A 16,595-nucleotide genomic window follows, 5' to 3' on the forward strand; every position below is an offset into this window, starting at 1 on the left:
CTTCTCTTCTCTTCTCTTTTCTTTTCTTTTCTCTTCTCTTCTCTTCTCTTCAAGATTTATTTATTTATTTGAAAGAGTTACACAGAGAGAAGGAGAGGCAGAGAGAGAGAGAGAGAGAGAGAGAGAGAGAGAGAGAGAGGTCTTCCATCCGCTGGTTCACTCCCCAGTTGGCCGCAATGGCCTGAGCTGCACCGATCCAAAGCCAGGAGCCAGGAGCTTCTTCCAGGTCTCCCACGTGGGTGCAGGGGCCCAAGGAGTTGGGCCATCTTCCACCGCCTTCCCAGGCCATAGCAGAGAGCTGGATCAGAAGAGGAGCAGCCAGGACTCGAACCAGCGCCCATATGGGATGCCAGCACTGCAGGCGGCAGCTTTACCTGCTGCGCCACAGCGCCAACCCCGAGGATTCTTCTCTCGTGCCCATCGCACTCCCCGGCGTCCCTTGGGGTCTTCATTCCTCTCCCCTCCCCTCTCTGACAGCACCACACGGAGTCCCCCAAGCTCCTCCCAGGCTCCTAACCGGCACCTCTGTGCACCATCGCCAGCAAGGACGTCTCCTCGTTCAGGTTTTTCTAATAAAATTTGACATCACTTCACGGATTTGGAGGCGCATTCACACACAGCTTGATCCCTCTGCGTTCCCTGAGCTGTTCCTTGCCTCTGGCCTCCACCAGTTCCAGTCCCGGCTGCTCCACTTCCCATCCAGCCCTCTGCTGTGGCCTGGGGAAGCAGTGGAAGATGCCCAAGTCCTTGGGCCCCTGCACCCGCGTGGGAGACCTGGAAGAAGCTGCTGGCTCCTGGCTTCGGATTGGTGCAGCTCCAGCCGTTGCGGCCAATTGAGGAGTGAACCAGAGGACGGAAGACCTCTCTCTCTCTCTCTCTCTCTCTCTCTATCTGCCTCTCTGTAACTCTGCCTTTCAATAAATAAATAGATAAATAAAATTTAAAAAAAAGAATTGGGGTTTGCACACTGAACCGGCCAGGGAAGGGAGTGGGAGAAGCACTGTGGAGGAGAATAAATAGGTTTCTTTAGAAAAGATGAGTTTTAGGAGGACAAACGGGAAATAAGGCAGTTTGGGCCGGTGTTGGTCTCCACAGACCTGGGCGCTCTCTCTCCTTTCCTGGGACCGTACACCTCTCCTGCAGAGGGGAGTTGGCCTCCCTCTGGGAACGGAAGGTGCTGGAAGGAGGAAATTTACCAGGGGCCTCTTCTCAGAAGTCTGGCCGGGGAGGAGAGCCCAGAGCTTCTCTCCGCAACGTGGCATCCCAGGGTCTTCTCACGGACTCTGGGCTCCGAGTGGGTCCCCTGCGGCCGGGCCCTGTCCCCAGCCCCCTCCTGCTGTGCTCTGGGTCCACAGACCGGACCTCCTGCCCCGTGTTGCGCCCCCTCTGCCAGGGACCCTGCCCCACTCCGGCCTGCAGGCCACGCTGCGGCAGCCCCCGGGTCTCCCGGGTTCTGAGCAGCAGCGCCCCGCACGTGGGAGTCCAGCTCCGTTTCTGTGGCCACTGCCATGCCTCAGGGGCGCCTGTGCTTCTCACCCAGGGTCCTCGAGGCCTCGGGCGGGGTGGCGACCGCGGAGCCTCTACCGGCTCTGACTTCGGCACAAACGAGGGGAAGGAGATGCTGGAACACACGGAGGAGGCCGGGGAAGCAAAGACCCGGCCACTAGGTGTGACACGGGCCAGGGTGCTGGCAGGGCTCCTCGCGGTCACGGTCATGGTCACGGTCGGCTGCCGTCGCACCCGCGCCCCTGCCTTGCAGTCGAGGGTTTTAAGGACGATCCTGTCGTTTGCTGGATGAGCCCTGTTGCCCGAGTCAGCTCTGGTTTTCCCAGTTTGCTTTGTGTCCTGCAGGTGCCTTCTCCCTTCTTTACTCTGAATTAGGGCTTATTGGACAAACGCATTTTTTTTTTGACAGGCAGAGTGGACAGTGAGAGAGAGAGAGACAGAGAGAAAGGTCTTCCTTTTGCTGTTGGTTCACCCTCCAATGGCTGCTGCGGCCGGCGCACCGCGCTGATCCGATGGCAGGAGCCAGGTGCTTCTCCTGGTCTCCCATGGGGTGCAGGGCCCAAGCACCTGGGCCATCCTCCACTGCACTCCCTGGCCACAGCAGAGAGCTGGCCTGGAAGAGGGGCAACCGGGACAGAATCCGGCACCCCGACCAGGTCTAGAACCCGGTGTGCTGGCACCGCAGGTGGAGGATTAGCCTAGTAAGCCGCGGCGCTGGCCTCCTTCTTTCTTTTAAGATTTATTTGATTTGAAAGGCAGAGTTACAGAGAGAGGGGGTGGAGAGAGCTCTTCCATGCGCTGGTTCACTCCCCAGATGGCTGCAATGGCCGGAGCTGAGCCAGGGTGAAGCCAGGGGCCAGGAGCTTCCCCAGGTCTCCCACGTGGGTGCAGGGGCCCAAGCACTTCGCCCATCTTCTGCTGCTTTCCCAGGCCACAGCAGGGAGCTGGATCGGAAGTGCAGCGGCCGGGCCTCATCCGGCTCCCGCGTGGGACGCTGGCCCTGCAGGTGGCGGCTTTACCCACTTCGCCACGAGCTGGGCCCCCTTCTTCCTTCCTGTAATTCACTTCTGGAGTTTCCAGAATCTGCAGAATTAGTCACCCAGTTTCCCCATTGTTATTTTTTCTTCCTGTGTTCTGTCCCTCTGAGTTCTAGGAAAATGACAATGGTTTTGTTTTGTTTCGCAAAGGATCATTCTGTTGGCTGGCGCTCTGCAGCGGTGCGCCCAGCAGGCAGGGCTGTCTGTGTCGAGGGTTCAGGGTCGCAGTGAATTCTGGTCTTCTGTTTGGCTGTTTGCGACTAGAACTCGGCGCTCAGCGAGGGCAGCTAAGCCGTGGGGCTGAGTTCCACAGGGCCCTGGGGGGTTACGGGCTGGGACCGCCTTCCGTACTGATGCTGTTTCCATGGTGACAGACGCAGCGCGAGGGCCGCCGGCTCTGTGTGGCGTCTGCACCGTCGCCCCCACTGTCGCGGCCACGCTGGCACGGGCCCCTCCAGCACGGAAGCGACGCTGCCCTGCATGTGTGACCCACGCGACCTCTCTGCCGCCCTGTGCTCTGGGACGACACTGGTCCAGGCCCGGTGTGATGCAGTCCTGGGAACCACCCACCGGGCGGCACAGCAGCCGGGTGTGGAGTCCTTCTGTGGGCTCGGCCGTTGTCGTAAGGGGCAATTTTGTCTCTGCGAGACACTGGGCGGGGTCTGGAGACAGCTTCAGTTGTCTAACTGGGGAGGGGGCCGAGGAGGGGCCCCTGCTGCCCAGTGGGTCAAGGTCAGGGGTGTTCTCAGTCCCTGTGAGCAGGACAGCCCCACAGCAGAGGGTTCCACCCAAAACGCTGGTGGTGGCCAGCGGGGACACCTGCCCACGCCCGGCTCTTAGGACGAGCCCGCCTCTGGGCCTGGGACCACGCCTGCCCTTGCCTCTGGCCCAGACGCCCTCTCTGCACCCACTGCTCTGCCGTCTGTCATGAGAGGGCCCTGAAACCGTGCCGCCCCCGTCGCTCGCACAGGCCCGGGAGCACCTGCAGGTCCAGCGTCAGCCCCTCCCGTCTCTGCCTCCATGAGCTGTGACTCCAGTCAGCTGTCCCGGGAGCTCGCTGATGGGTGTGAAAACACAGTCCAAGGCAGAGGGAGAAGGCACTCACGTGAGGACTGACCCAGGGTGGGACCTGGGGTTGGGGGGTACACTGTGGCATGGCAGGTAAAGCCATTGCCTGCATCACCGGCATCCCATATGGGCGCCGGTTCAAGACCCGGCTGCTCTACTTCTGGTCCAGCTCCCTGCTAATGTGCCCAGGAAAAGCAGTGGAAGATGGCCCACGTGCTTGAGCCCCTGCCACTCACATGGGAGACCTGGAGGAAGCTCCTGGCTCCTGGCTTCAGCCTAGCCCAGCCCTGCTATTGCGGCCATCTGTGGAGTGAACCAGCAGATGGAAGACCTCTCTCTCTCTGTCTCTCTATCTCACTCCCCCTCTCTACCTCCCTGTCTGTATCTTCTTCTTTTATTTTTTAAAGATTTATTTTATTTGTTTGAAAGACAGAGTTACAGAAAGAGGTAGAGAGAGAGGTCTTCCATCTGCTGGTTCACTCCCCAGGTGGCCGCAACGGCCGGAGCTGCACTGATCCGAAGCCAGGAGCCAGGAGCTTCTTCCAGGTCTCCCACATGGGTGCAGGGGCCCAAGGACTTGGGCCATCTTCTACTGCTTTCCCAGGCCAGAGCAGAGAGCTGGATCGGAAGAGGAGCAGCCGGGACTAGAACCGGCACCCATATGGGATGCCAGCACTTCAGGCCAGGGCTTTAACCTGCTGCACCACAGCGCCAGCCCTTCTTTCTTTTATTTTTAAGATTTATTTATTTGAAAGTCAGAGTTACACAGACAGAGAAGGAGAGGCAGAGAGAGAGAGGTCTTCCATCCTCTAGTTCAGTCCCCAATTGGCCACAATGGCCCGAGCTGGGCCCATCTGAAGCCAGGAGCCAGGAACTTCTTCTGGGTCTCCCACGCAGGTGCAGGGGCCCCAGATTCTTTTTTTTAAAAAGATTTATTTATTTTAAAAGAGATACAGAGGGGCCAGCGCTGTGGTGTAGCAAGTAAAGCTGCTGACTGCAGTGCTGGCATCCCATATGGGCGCTGGTTCAAGTCCTGGCTGCTCCACTTCCGATCCAGCTCTCTGCTGTGGCCTGGGAAAGCAGTGCAGTAGAAGATGGCCCAAGTCCTTGGGCCCCTGCACCCATGTGGGAGACCTGGAAGAAGCTCCTGGCTCCTGGCTTCGGATCAGCACAGCTCCAGCTGTTGTGGCCATTCGGGGGGAACTAGTGAATGGAAGACCTCTCTCTCTCTCTCTCTCTCTCTCTCTCTCTCTCTCTCTGTTATTCTACCTCTCAAATAAATAAATCTTAAAAATAAAGAATGTATCTGGAATGGTTTCCCAAGTGATCAATTTATGAAGAATTAAGAATGAAACGTGGGTTCTAGTTTCTTTGGGAGAAGGGTTGGTCTTACGTACCCTCAGGCAGACCTGCGTAGGTGGACCGACGGTTCTAACGCTGTGGCTCTCGTGAGTCGGCAGAGAGGAGGGGGCAGCCACTTCCTGTCCCCCTGCAGTGAGCTCCTCTCTACAGTCCAGCTGCGCTGTTTCTCTGGAGAGATTTCTAGTCCTGGGGGCTGGGAGCCGAGCTTCACGAGCTGTGGGATTCGGCGTAACTGATGCGTTGTCTGTGGCAGCAGCCGGAGCACGGAGTGGCCACGCGTGCCTTGGCTGGGCTGGCGGCTGTGTTGCCCCTGTGTCCTCTGACGGCAGGGCGGTGTGGGCTGCTAGGCAAGGGTGTGGAGGTCACAGGGAAAGGCCCAGCCCCACCGGTGCGATCCAACCAGGTGGAGCCACAAGCAGCCTGTGGACCCGCCTTTGGCCTGGTCTCCGTTTAAGAAGAGTAGACACGTTTATGCCTGCAAGTGAGGTCCCTTATCCAGTGCCCGAGAAACAACACCAGGAGGCTTCCACGTCTGGGATCGGCTCATGTTTCAAGCCCAAGCCTCCTGTTGTCCAGACGCCCAGTGGACATTTCCACCTGATTCTCTAGTTCATCTGGCTGCCCACGCGGGAACCCTCCGGTCACTGACATTTCACAGGGAGCCCCGAGCTGGGCGGCAGAGCCACAGATGTGTGCTGTGTTGTCCTGGAGGCCGGGGTCACCGGCTAAGGCACAGGAAGGGCCGGCCCATCCCTCCTGCCCCTCATAGACCCATCTGCACCGCAGCCGCCTTGCTCAGGGGTGGCGGCGGGGTCTTCCGCGGGTGGATTCCCTGGGAGGTGGGGGGTGTTCAGCCACCAGCAGCCTGGCTCTAGGAGTTATGGATATATATATATATTTTTTTTTTTTTTTGACAGGCAGAGTTAGACAGAGAGAGAGAGACAGAGAGAAAGGTCTTCCTTCTGTTGGTTAATCCCCTAAATGGCCGTCACAACTGGCGCCGTGCCGATCCAAAGCCAGGAGCCAGGTGCTTCCTCCTGGTCTCCCATGCGGGTGCAGGGCCCAAGCACTTGGGCCATCCTCCACTGCACTCCCGGGCCACAGCAGAGCTGGACTGGAAGAGGAGCAACAGGGACAGAATCTGGCACCCCGACCAGAACTAGAACCCGGGGTGCCGGCACCGCAGACGGAGGATTAGCCAAGTGAGCCGCAGCACCAGCCTATGGATATATATTTAACTTTCCCTAGATGGCTTCGTAATCCATGTTTCATTTTGGGAGTTTTGAAAATGCGGGGAGGGAGTGGGGGGTGAGGTTTTGAGATTTACTCCTGCTGGTCATGTAACTCTCGTTCTTCTGTCTTGAGTGCTCGGTGTATCTCACGGTGGAGGGCGCTGGTTCCTTTCCACGCTCCTCCCCAGGAGTCCGATGACTTCCACTTTTAAGCAGGAGCGATGGCAAACAGCGTGGACACGCACTCACCTTGTCTCCCGGGTCCAGCCACTTGAAAGGGAACTCGATGGCCATGGGCACGTTGCGTCCAGAGTGGCGGGCTTTGGGCTTCTCAGGGCATCCGTGCCCCCTGTGTGGCAGCCCGCCGGTCCCCCCTTCCTCAAAACCTCCCAGCTCCTGCTGGAGCCGACGCACAGAGGGCGCCCTGTGTGCACAGGCAGAGAATTTGCCTGTGTGGGGGTGCACAATGGATCTCAGGCCTGAATTAACCCAGACACAGCTCTGGTCCTGTTTTTTCAGTTCCATGGGTTACAAGAACAAAGTTACTTAAAAAGTCTGTGGAAGAACACAATTGAAAGATCGGCTCTCTTCTATGTTGTCTGCGGCTGAGTTTGATTTTATGGAATGTTTTGACTTACAATTTCTTTTATTTAAATATAGTCAAATCATTGATTTTTTTAAACGATGTGTGGCTTCATGATTTGTTTGAAAAGTCCTTTCAGTAGCAGAAGTTACAAAAAGTCTTCTTCGTGTCCTGTTAAAACTCTGCAGCCTGGTTTGCCGACATGTTGGTCTTCGGCACGTGCGGGTTTCTTCCTGCAGTGGTGGGAGGGTGATGATGGCCCCCTCCCTCTCCCTCTGTCTCCATGGGAGCTAAACCCTAAGCCTAGCAACAAGACAGTCCGCCCCATCCAGAGCTGGGCAGAGGCCTCCTGGAGTCGTTTCTCCATGGAGGAGCTGTGAGTGGTGGAGAAGCAGGTGCGAAGCAGCCCCACTCCCAGGACTGCACCCGACTGCTGAAACAGGTCTCCAAGGAATGCATGGACGCCCACGTTCATGGCAGCGCTGTTCACAACAGCCGCCAGTGCGTGACTGTGCACAGGGCCTGGGCCTCAACAATTATGGACGGTTGTGCAGCTGTGACAGCAATGAGCCACTGGTGCACGCTACGTCGGGGCTGGGCCTTGAACACACGGTGTCAGGAAGCCGGTCTCGACAGCACCTCTGTCGTGCGGCTCCATGTGCGTGGAGCACCTAGAACAGGTTCATCCACAGGCACAGAAACACCTGCTGGTTGCCGGGGGGGGCGTGGGGGCGGCCGGGTGGGGGTGGGCGACGAGTGGTCTGGACCCGGACCGTGACACAGCATCGCGAATGGACTTCGTGCCGCCTGCTGGTTTGCTACAAGACGGTTAATTGTATGTTGTGTGCAACTCACCTCGATGTCAAGATTCAAAAAGCCTAAACCCCAGGTCACAGAGGCCCGCCCCCAGCGCAGGGGGGACCCTCGTTCTCTTGCTCTCAGCCCCTCCGGGGCCGCCGCCTCCTCTGCTACGACTCAGGACTTGGTTGTGTGCGTCACCTCCACACGGGAGCAGGGTGAGAGCGAGCTTGCACCGCCGGCCTCTGTCTCGCTGGAGATGAGTGTCCTCTGCATGTTCTCTTCCAGGCCATTTTGTCACAGACCTGGCCAGGGGGAGTGAGAGGTAGAGCAGGACCTGGGCCCCAGCCCGGGCAGGCCCCTTGGAGGCCAGGCAGACTGGAGTCCAGGCCAAGCCAGACTGCAACGGGGTGCCACCCAGGTCCGGCTGGCTTCTGACCACGCGTCCGAGTTTCCAGCAGAGATAAGAGTTCTCGGCGTTGTGTTCCTTGAGCCTGGGTTTCATGGGCTGGTCTCCAGCTGTCCACGGGGCCTGCTCCAGCCCTCAGGACAGCCCCGTCGTTGGGTGAACTGTCCTCCGTGGGGCCCAGCACGCAGCACGCCGGCTGCATGGCCTGGCACCTTGGCTGCGTTTTAGTCTAGAACAGGCTCCTTCGTCTGAGGAGAGGGGCGGTCTCAGCTGATGCTGCGACACCGAGTACCCCATCCTCCCGAGGCGGTAAGACCCGAGACAGGGTGTGGCGGCTCTGAGTGCCCAGGACAGAGGCCACGAGGGAGGCGCGGGGCACGGGCTCAGCGTGCACGCGAGTGAGTGTTATGGAGCGAGGAGTCGCTGCACCGGCTGTGGGGAAAGGCAGGGCCCCACTCTGCGGCCTCCCAGCGAGGAGACCCAGGCTCAGCTCTGCCTCCAGACCTGGGCCTGGGCCTGGGCCGGGGACAGGTTTCCTGGGGTAGGGAGGGTCAGCTCGGGAGCCTGGCGGGGGCAAGTTCCCACAGGGTGCTGGATTTTCCTGGTCATGGGCCCATGAGCCTCTCCCTGTGCGCCTCTTAAAAACCATTTATTTGAAAGGCAGAGTGACAGCGTCGGACAGATGGTCCATTGGTTTGCTGGTTCACTCCCCAAAATGGTTGCTGCAATGAGCAGGCGGGGCCAGGCTGAAGCCGGGAGCCTGGAGCTCCATCCGGGTCTCCCAGGGCAGGGCCCAAGCGCTGGCGTCACCTCCCCTGCCTGGTCAAGCACATTAGCAGGGAGCTGGATCCGCTGTGGAGCAGCCAGGGTTCAACAGGCGACGCCCACGTCGCTGAGCACAACGCCGACCCTGGGGCTTCCGAAAGGGTTCTGGGTTTGGGTTCTGCCATGCTCTGGCCTCGGCTCCATCAGGAGGACACAGCGCTCACGGCCTCCTCCTCGCTGGCCGGCTCTGCGGACCGAGGCCAATGCCCCGCGTGGGCTCCGCCCTCGGTGTCCGCAGTGTCGGGGCTCCCGGGATCCAGCCAGCACCAGACAGAGGCAGTCCCTGCAGCCGGCAAATGCGGCTCCTGCGGCGCCTGGGGAAACCGCCCCCTGTCCTCAGCCACGCCGTCCTCCCGGTCCTCTGCTGACATCTGGTGGCGCGGGCGCAGATCACCAAGGGACCGGCTCGGACTCAGGGCACAGGCGCGGGCGCGGTCAGTCAGCCTGGGCTGCAGAGGCCGAGGAGGAGCAGGGGTTGGGGGGGAGTGGCCCCACCCCCTGCCCCACATCTCCGTGCACATTTTAACTTGATCATTTGGAGAGTCGTGAAGCTTCGTGGTGCCGTCTGCTGGGTCCCGTCTGCGTCCGCCTTTACGCCCGGGAGCTGGGGCAGAGCTGTACTGAGGTGGACTTGGGATCCAGCCAGGCTCCACTAGGAGCCCCACAGACCCCAGAGGAGGGCCAGAGGTCCTGCCCCCGCCAGGTGTCATGGCTACTGTGGCCTGTGCCTGGGGCAACCACACCCTCGGTTGCAGAAGAGGAAGTTGAGGCTGATGGCCCCAGGCCTTGCTCAAGCCTGGCTGCAGGGCAGGGCCTCTGTCCCAGCCCTGTGGGAGGTGGGAGTGAGCAGCGCTGGACAGCCCTGCAAAGCTCTGGCTCTTCCAAACCCACCTGCCACCGTCACCCGGGACTGCCAGCCGCCGTCACCCTGGACTGCCAGCCCCTGCCTGCGACTGTCGGAATGTGCAGTCTGCGAGACACTGCCTCCCAGGACACGGCCCAGGGAGCCAGAGCCGGATCCCCCGGGCGCTCAGAGGCCCCCAGGGTCAAGTCCAGCTTGGCCATCCTGCCTGGAAAGCCTAGTGCCCGGAGGTCACCAGTGTCTCCTGTGTCTCCTGTGTCCCTGGACTCGCTTTCTGACCTGTAACAGACCCAGTGCACACTCGTACTCCCGAACGGCCATCGGCCACGGGCCAACATTCCTGATGCCTTGCGTCAGACTGACAGGACCCAGGGACCTTTGTGTGGCCGTTCGCACTTACTTCCGGCAGACGCACCTGCTCCTGACAGGTGTCTACCTCATAGTGTACACAGGGGGGCGTTGTCAGCTCCGTGTTCTGTGTCGTCACAGCCGCAGCCGGGGCCGCCATGGGGGCGGCACAGTCCTGCTGGCTGAGTTCAATAGCAACGGGGCTGCTCCCTTCCCTGCCGCCTCCTCCTCCCCCCACCTCTGCCCAGAAGCTCCCAGCGGGAGAGGGCCCTGGGGGAGTCCTCTCTGCTAATCCCCTGGGCTGGAGAAGACAGGAAGGACCCAGGTCCTCGGAGTTGGGCGCTCCCTTGTCCCTGACTGCCCGGGCTTGGCTCAGGAGCCCTGTGAAGGGGAAGGGGAGACATAGAGGAGGGGGCCGGCCAGGCGGGGAGAGGCGCAGAGGCCCGAGGGGGCGGCACGCTGGCAAAACGGTGGGCGAATCATCTAACCCTAGAGTCGCTCCTGACTCGCTTTAATTGACTTTCTCCTCAGTGCTGGTCTAAAGTGGAGAGGAAGGAAGTGAGGGGGAGGGACTCTTGCGCCATCGCTCATTTGTGTTTTAGCAAATAGAAGCCAAGGAAGAAAGGACAGGAGAGAGATGCGGCTGGTAAAATAACAACAACAACAATAATAATAATCTAAAAAGCCCATGGGTGAAAGAAGGAAACGCAGGCGTGCAGTTGTGTGCAGGGGCAGGGGTAGGACAGCCAGGGTGTCTCCCCCAGGGGTCCTGGAACCGCCACTCAGTGAAGCCCAGGTGGTCTCCCGGCTGCCCCAGCCACAAGGAGTGGGGAGGCGGGCAGGGGCCCCGGCTGGCTGTGTCTCTGGCGCCACGACGAACCATGCTGGAGTTGCACAAGGCCTGTGTGAGCAATTGCAGATTCCTGTTAGGTTCACGGCTGACAGCAGCCGGACGGAGCACCGTCCCCGGAAGACGCCGCCGCGCTGCCAGCCCCCGGCGGCGGCCACTGGCGTCAGTTCTGGGCCGGCCATGGCAGCGCCAGCAGGGCCTCCTGTGTCCGTTGAGTTTTGAGGCTGACGATGGGCATGGCATCACTTCCTCCGGCTCGGTGTTACAAGTTGCACAGGAGGACAAGTTCCCCTCTCGGCTTCCCCGACGGGCTTGGCGAACGCGGCAGCCGCCCTCCGCGCACAACCATGTGGCGCTTGATGTTTAGACACAAAAAGCTCACGGGCAGGGTGGGTGTCCGCCGGGGGGTCCTCGGCAGCCGTGGCTCCCTGTAAGCCCGCCCGCGACTAAACGGTTTCTCTCCCACGTTCTGCTTTTCCAGGGCAAGGGGGAGGTGACCGTGGCCGAGGCGCCGTCAGCAGCGTCGGTACAGGTAAGAGGCGTGCTGCGGTTGGCTTTCCTCCAGGCCGTGCAGTTTTAGAAGGACGCCCGATGGGAGGTCGGTTTTCCCTTGCCGTCTGGTTTTATTCGGTCCGAAGCCCAGCGAAGCAAGCTGTGGTGTGCTTTCAGAATTGTGGCCCTGGAAAGCAAGTGAACGGAGCAGTGGGCACTCGCCAGGGTTGTGCCATCCCGGCTTTGCACAGTAGGGGTCGGCCTCGTGTGCCGAGTGGGTTCATGGCAGGATTGTTGTTTGATGCTGAAGCTGTGTGACCCAGGGAGACACCACATACACACACACACACACACAGACACACACACACACACACAACATACACATACAGATACACACAAACAGACACACACAGACACACATACACATGCACACAGACATGCGGACACACATACACACACAGACACACACACAGCATACACACAGATACACACGCAGACACACATACAGCATACACACAGACATGCAGACACACATACACACACATACACACATTCACACACAGACATACACACATACACAGACACACACACACATACACACAACATACACATACAGACACACATACGCACAGACATGCGGACACACATACACACACATGCACACACAGACACACAGACACACACAGCATACACATAGATACACACGCAGACACACATACACATACACACAGACATGCAGACACATAGACATAGACACACAGACACACATGCACACATACACGCAACATACACACAGAGACACACACAACATACACACAGATACACACGCAGACACACATACACATACACACAGACATGCAGACGCACATACACACACATACACACAGACACACAAATACACACACAACATACACATACAGACACACACAACATACACACATGGACACACATACACACACATATACACACACAACATACACACGGACACACATACACACAAACATACACGCACACACACACACACACAGGTTCGTGTGTTACGTCCCTGTAAGCTTCGAGTATTGCGTGCCCTTGCCCTCACTGGTTTTAGGGGCAAAAGTGCCCACTTAGCTGGACAAGGCATGGGCGTGGGCGTGGGGGCCGGGCGGGGGCCGGGGCTGGCCCTGGGTGGGGTCTGCTCGGGGGTCTGGGCTTGGTGGGTGCAGTTTCCAGCCCTCACAGCAGGTGGTGACGGCGCCTCCTGTTGTGTGGGTTTCACTGAGGCTGCGTCGGTGTGGACAGCACTTTCTTGCCTGTGGTCAGTGCTTGCCCCCCCCCCCCCCCCGCCGCCGCCGCCACCAGCAGCAGTGACGCCGCAGGCCTTGTGGTGCCAGGCGAGATCTTCGCGGCGGGAACGGAAGGGAAAATGCATCATCCCGTGTTGGCACCAAACAGGCCTTAGGATGTCGGGCGTGGCTAGGCTCACGTGGACCCCTGTGGCTGCACGGAGCTGCCCTGTGGTTCACATCAAGCAAAACCACTCCCGAGTTTCTGGCAGATTCCCTGAAGCTAAAAGGAGGAGGAGGAGGCCTCCCAGGGCGCCCTGTCAGGGTGGTGATCGACGCACGGCCAGGGGAGGCGGGATCTGCACACACAATGGACAGACGCACACACACTCTTTGAGTCCTGCCCGTGTGGCCCCGCAGGCACCTGCGGGGAGAGGCGGAGCCCCAGGTGCTCCAGGCAGCCAGGTCCCGCAGGGCTGTGTCCTGGAATTCAGCTGGGTCATCCAGCCGATGGCACTCAGCGCCCAAACCACTTAGCAACTGTTCCGCGATTTGCCCCTCGAGGCCCTGCTGTCTGAGTCTGGCGTATTTACATCCAGTCTGACACGAAGAATTGGGTTGGATACGAGATTCCTGATGCCGTTTTGTGTGTCATTGGATTTTCTTACTAGACGTAAAAAGTGTGTCCACACTGTAGGGTTAATGCTACCTGATGTATGGACGTGTAGTCTCCAGGGGTGACCCTCGGCCTGGCCGAGGAGGAGTCCAGCACGGGCTGAGCTGCTGTATGCCTAGCAGTAGAGTGGACGAGGGCAAGGGACAGGAAGGGGCCTGCGGGCGAGGAGGGATGGGCGGGCACTGGCGCGCCTTCAGAGCCGCAACCTCCTCCAAGGGCCGTGGGCTTGGCCCAGAGAGCCTCTGCTACTTCCCACCCAATCCGGGTCATGGCCCGGAGTGACCCAGGGCAGCATGACCGCCCGGAGTGACCCAGGGCAGCATGACCGCCTCTCCCCGCTGGGAGCCCGCAGCCGGCTCACCTGGAGTCCAGCAGACAGGAGCCGAGCGTGCAGGTGAGGGCCCCGGGCACAGTCTGGTTACTACGGCAACATCACGCGGCATCTCTGCCTCCCTCCCCTCCCCCACAGTGTGTATCCTCAGTAAGACTCCATCACAGTTGATGTGGGATACATTGTTTCACCGCGTGGGGCGATTTCAGCATCTCCTGGCCACAGGAGCCAGCAGGTGCCGCTCAGCTTTGGGGGAACCCAAGGCTGAGTCCCCACAGCTACCGTGAAAGATGTGACGGGGTGAACCCAGCGACTCGTGTCTTTCATGTGTTTTACTTCATGAAAGCTACACGTAGCCTCCAGCTTAACAGCTAATCTCACTTCCTCTTTTTCTATCACTAGCTGGTTTTATAGAAAGACATTTTGAAAATGAAACGAACAGGTTATAAATCCAAGGGGAGGATGATTTGTCCGCACGCCCGGCCTCCCCCAGCTCAGAGGGCAGTGCACCTGGAGAAGTCCCTGCCCTCTGGAGGCTGTCTGACCCTTCTCCTGTGGCTGGCACACACCTGCCCCACTCGGTGCAGCTCCACAGTCCACTGGGCTGTTGACTCGGTGGGACTCCAGCAAAGAAAATGCCCCCATCTCCTGCTAATTGAAGCAGAGCAGTGTGGCCACTCTCGATGATCGCAGTTCATAAATGGAGGCCAAGGGTGTGATCTTACAGAGAAAAAGGCAGACTACACAGTCTGCAGTAAGAAGAGAGAGATCACTGCATGGCTAGAGCATGTCGGGAGACCTGTGATGTGCCTGACCCATGCGTGACGCAGGCCCCCCACCATGGTGACGTCAGGGGAGGGTCTATGCAGGCCCCCTGGCCATGGTGACGTCAGGGAGGGTCGATGCAGGCCCCCTGGCCATGGTGACATCAGGGGAAGGTTGATGCAGGCCCCCTGGCCATGGTGACGTCAGGGAGGGTTGATGCAGGCCCCCTGGCCATGGTGACGTCAGGGAGGGTTGATGCAGGCCCCCTGGCCATGGTGACGTCAGGGAGGGTCGATGCAGGCCCCCTGGCCATGGTGACGTCAGGGAGGGTTGATGCAGGCCCCCTGGCCATGGTGACGTCAGGGAGGGTTGATGCAGGCCCCCTGGCCATGGTGACATCAGGGAGGGTTGATGCAGGCCCCCCCACCATGGTGACGTCAGGGAGGGTCAATGCAGGCCCCCTGGCCATGGTGACGTCAGGGAGGGTCGATGCAGGCCCCCTGGCCATGGTGACATCAGGGGAAGGTTGATGCAGGCCCCCTGGCCATGGTGACGTCAGGGAGGGTTGATGCAGGCCCCTGGCCATGGTGACGTCAGGGAGGGTTGATGCAGGCCCCCTGGCCATGGTGACATCAGGGGAAGGTTGATGCAGGCCCCCTGGCCATGGTGACGTCAGGGAGGGTCGATGCAGGCCCCCTGGCCATGGTGACGTCAGGGGAAGGTTGATGCAGGCCCCCTGGCCATGGTGACATCAGGGAGGGTCGATGCAGGCCCCCTGGCCATGGTGACGTCAGGGAGGGTCGATGCAGGCCCCCTGGCCATGGTGACGTCAGGGAGGGTCGATGCAGGCCCCCTGGCCATGGTGACGTCAGGGAGGGTTGATGCAGGCCCCTGGCCATGGTGACGTCAGGGAGGGTTGATGCAGGCCCCCTGGCCATGGTGACATCAGGGGAAGGTTGATGCAGGCCCCCTGGCCATGGTGACGTCAGGGAGGGTCGATGCAGGCCCCCTGGCCATGGTGACGTCAGGGAGGGTTGATGCAGGCCCCCCCACCATGGTGACGTCAGGGGAGGGTCGATGCAGGCCCCCGGCCATGGTGACGTCAGGGGAGGGTTGATGCAGGCCCCCTGGCCATGGTGACATCAGGGGAAGGTTGATGCAGGCCCCCTGGCCATGGTGACGTCAGGGAGGGTTGATGCAGGCCGCCTGGCCATGGTGACGTCAGGGAGGGTCGATGCAGGCCCCCTGGCCATGGTGACGTCAGGGAGGGTTGATGCAGGCCCCCTGGCCATGGTGACGTCAGGGGAGGGTTGATGCAGGCCGCCTGGCCATGGTGACGTCAGGGAGGGTCGATGCAGGCCCCCTGGCCATGGTGACATCAGGGGAAGGTTGATGCAGGCCCCCTGGCCATGGTGACGTCAGGGAGGGTTGATGCAGGCCCCCCCACCGTGGTGACGTCAGGGAGGGTTGATGCAGGTCCCCTGGCCATGGTGACATCAGGGGAGGGTCTGACGCAGGCTTATCGGCTGTGGTCTGACAGCAGGGGAGGGGTGTGTTTTGGTGTTGTTTTTAATTATTAATTTGTGGAAAGTTATGCTCTCGTCACATTCCTTCTAAACAAATAATATAGTGAATGATTCAGGCCCAACTCTGAAAAGCAGCTCAGAGCTGCAGGGCTGCTGACAGGCCTGGGTGGACGCCCAGTAACCCTGGACTTGAGAGGCATCATGGGGGGGGGGCTTGTGACGGCTGCAGCCGCCATTGGAGGGGCAGGCTAGCTTTGGGTGGAATCCGTCCCTGGACGTGGGCAAGTTTCTCCTGTGCTCCGCCGTCTGAACCCCGTCGGTCTCCCCTCTCTTCACCGTGAACCCCGTCGGTCTCCTCTCTCTTCACCGTGAACCCCGTCGGTCTCCTCTCTCTTCACCGTGAACCCCGTCGGTCTCCTCTCTCTTCACCGTGAACCCCGTCGGTCTCCTCTCTCTTCACCGTGAACCCCGTCGGTCTCCCCTCTCTTCACCGTGAACCCCGTCGGTCTCCCCTCTCTTCACCGTGAACCCCGTCGGTCTCCCCTCTCTTCACCGTGAACCCCGTTGGTCTCCTCTGCTCCGCCAGCCAGCCCTGCGCCTGACCCCGAGGAGACCGTCCTGTTTCCCTCGCTTGCTCGTCAATCATTTCTCCCTCCCCCC

The 16,595-nt window shown here is 60.0% G+C and overlaps 1 protein-coding gene across 2 annotated transcripts in view; it reads left to right on the forward strand.

The window, feature by feature from the left end:
* RPS6KA2 (ribosomal protein S6 kinase A2) overlaps positions 1 to 16,595 on the forward strand; it is a 299,653-nt gene that overhangs the window by 56,800 nt on the left and 226,258 nt on the right. The window contains exons 1-2 of one of the 2 annotated variants that reach the window (XM_070073284.1): positions 11,096 to 11,269; positions 11,362 to 11,412. In XM_070073284.1, coding sequence (XP_069929385.1) covers positions 11,111 to 11,269; positions 11,362 to 11,412 — 210 coding nt within the window. In that variant the 5' untranslated portion in view covers positions 11,096 to 11,110. Of the gene's footprint in view, positions 1 to 11,095; positions 11,270 to 11,361; positions 11,413 to 16,595 lie in introns of those variants that run through there. The other variant, XM_070073285.1, reaches the window with a different exon arrangement.

The sequence above is a fragment of the Oryctolagus cuniculus genome, chromosome 5 (genome assembly GCF_964237555.1).
Source record: "Oryctolagus cuniculus chromosome 5, mOryCun1.1, whole genome shotgun sequence".
Classification (NCBI taxonomy): Eukaryota; Metazoa; Chordata; class Mammalia; order Lagomorpha; family Leporidae; genus Oryctolagus; species Oryctolagus cuniculus.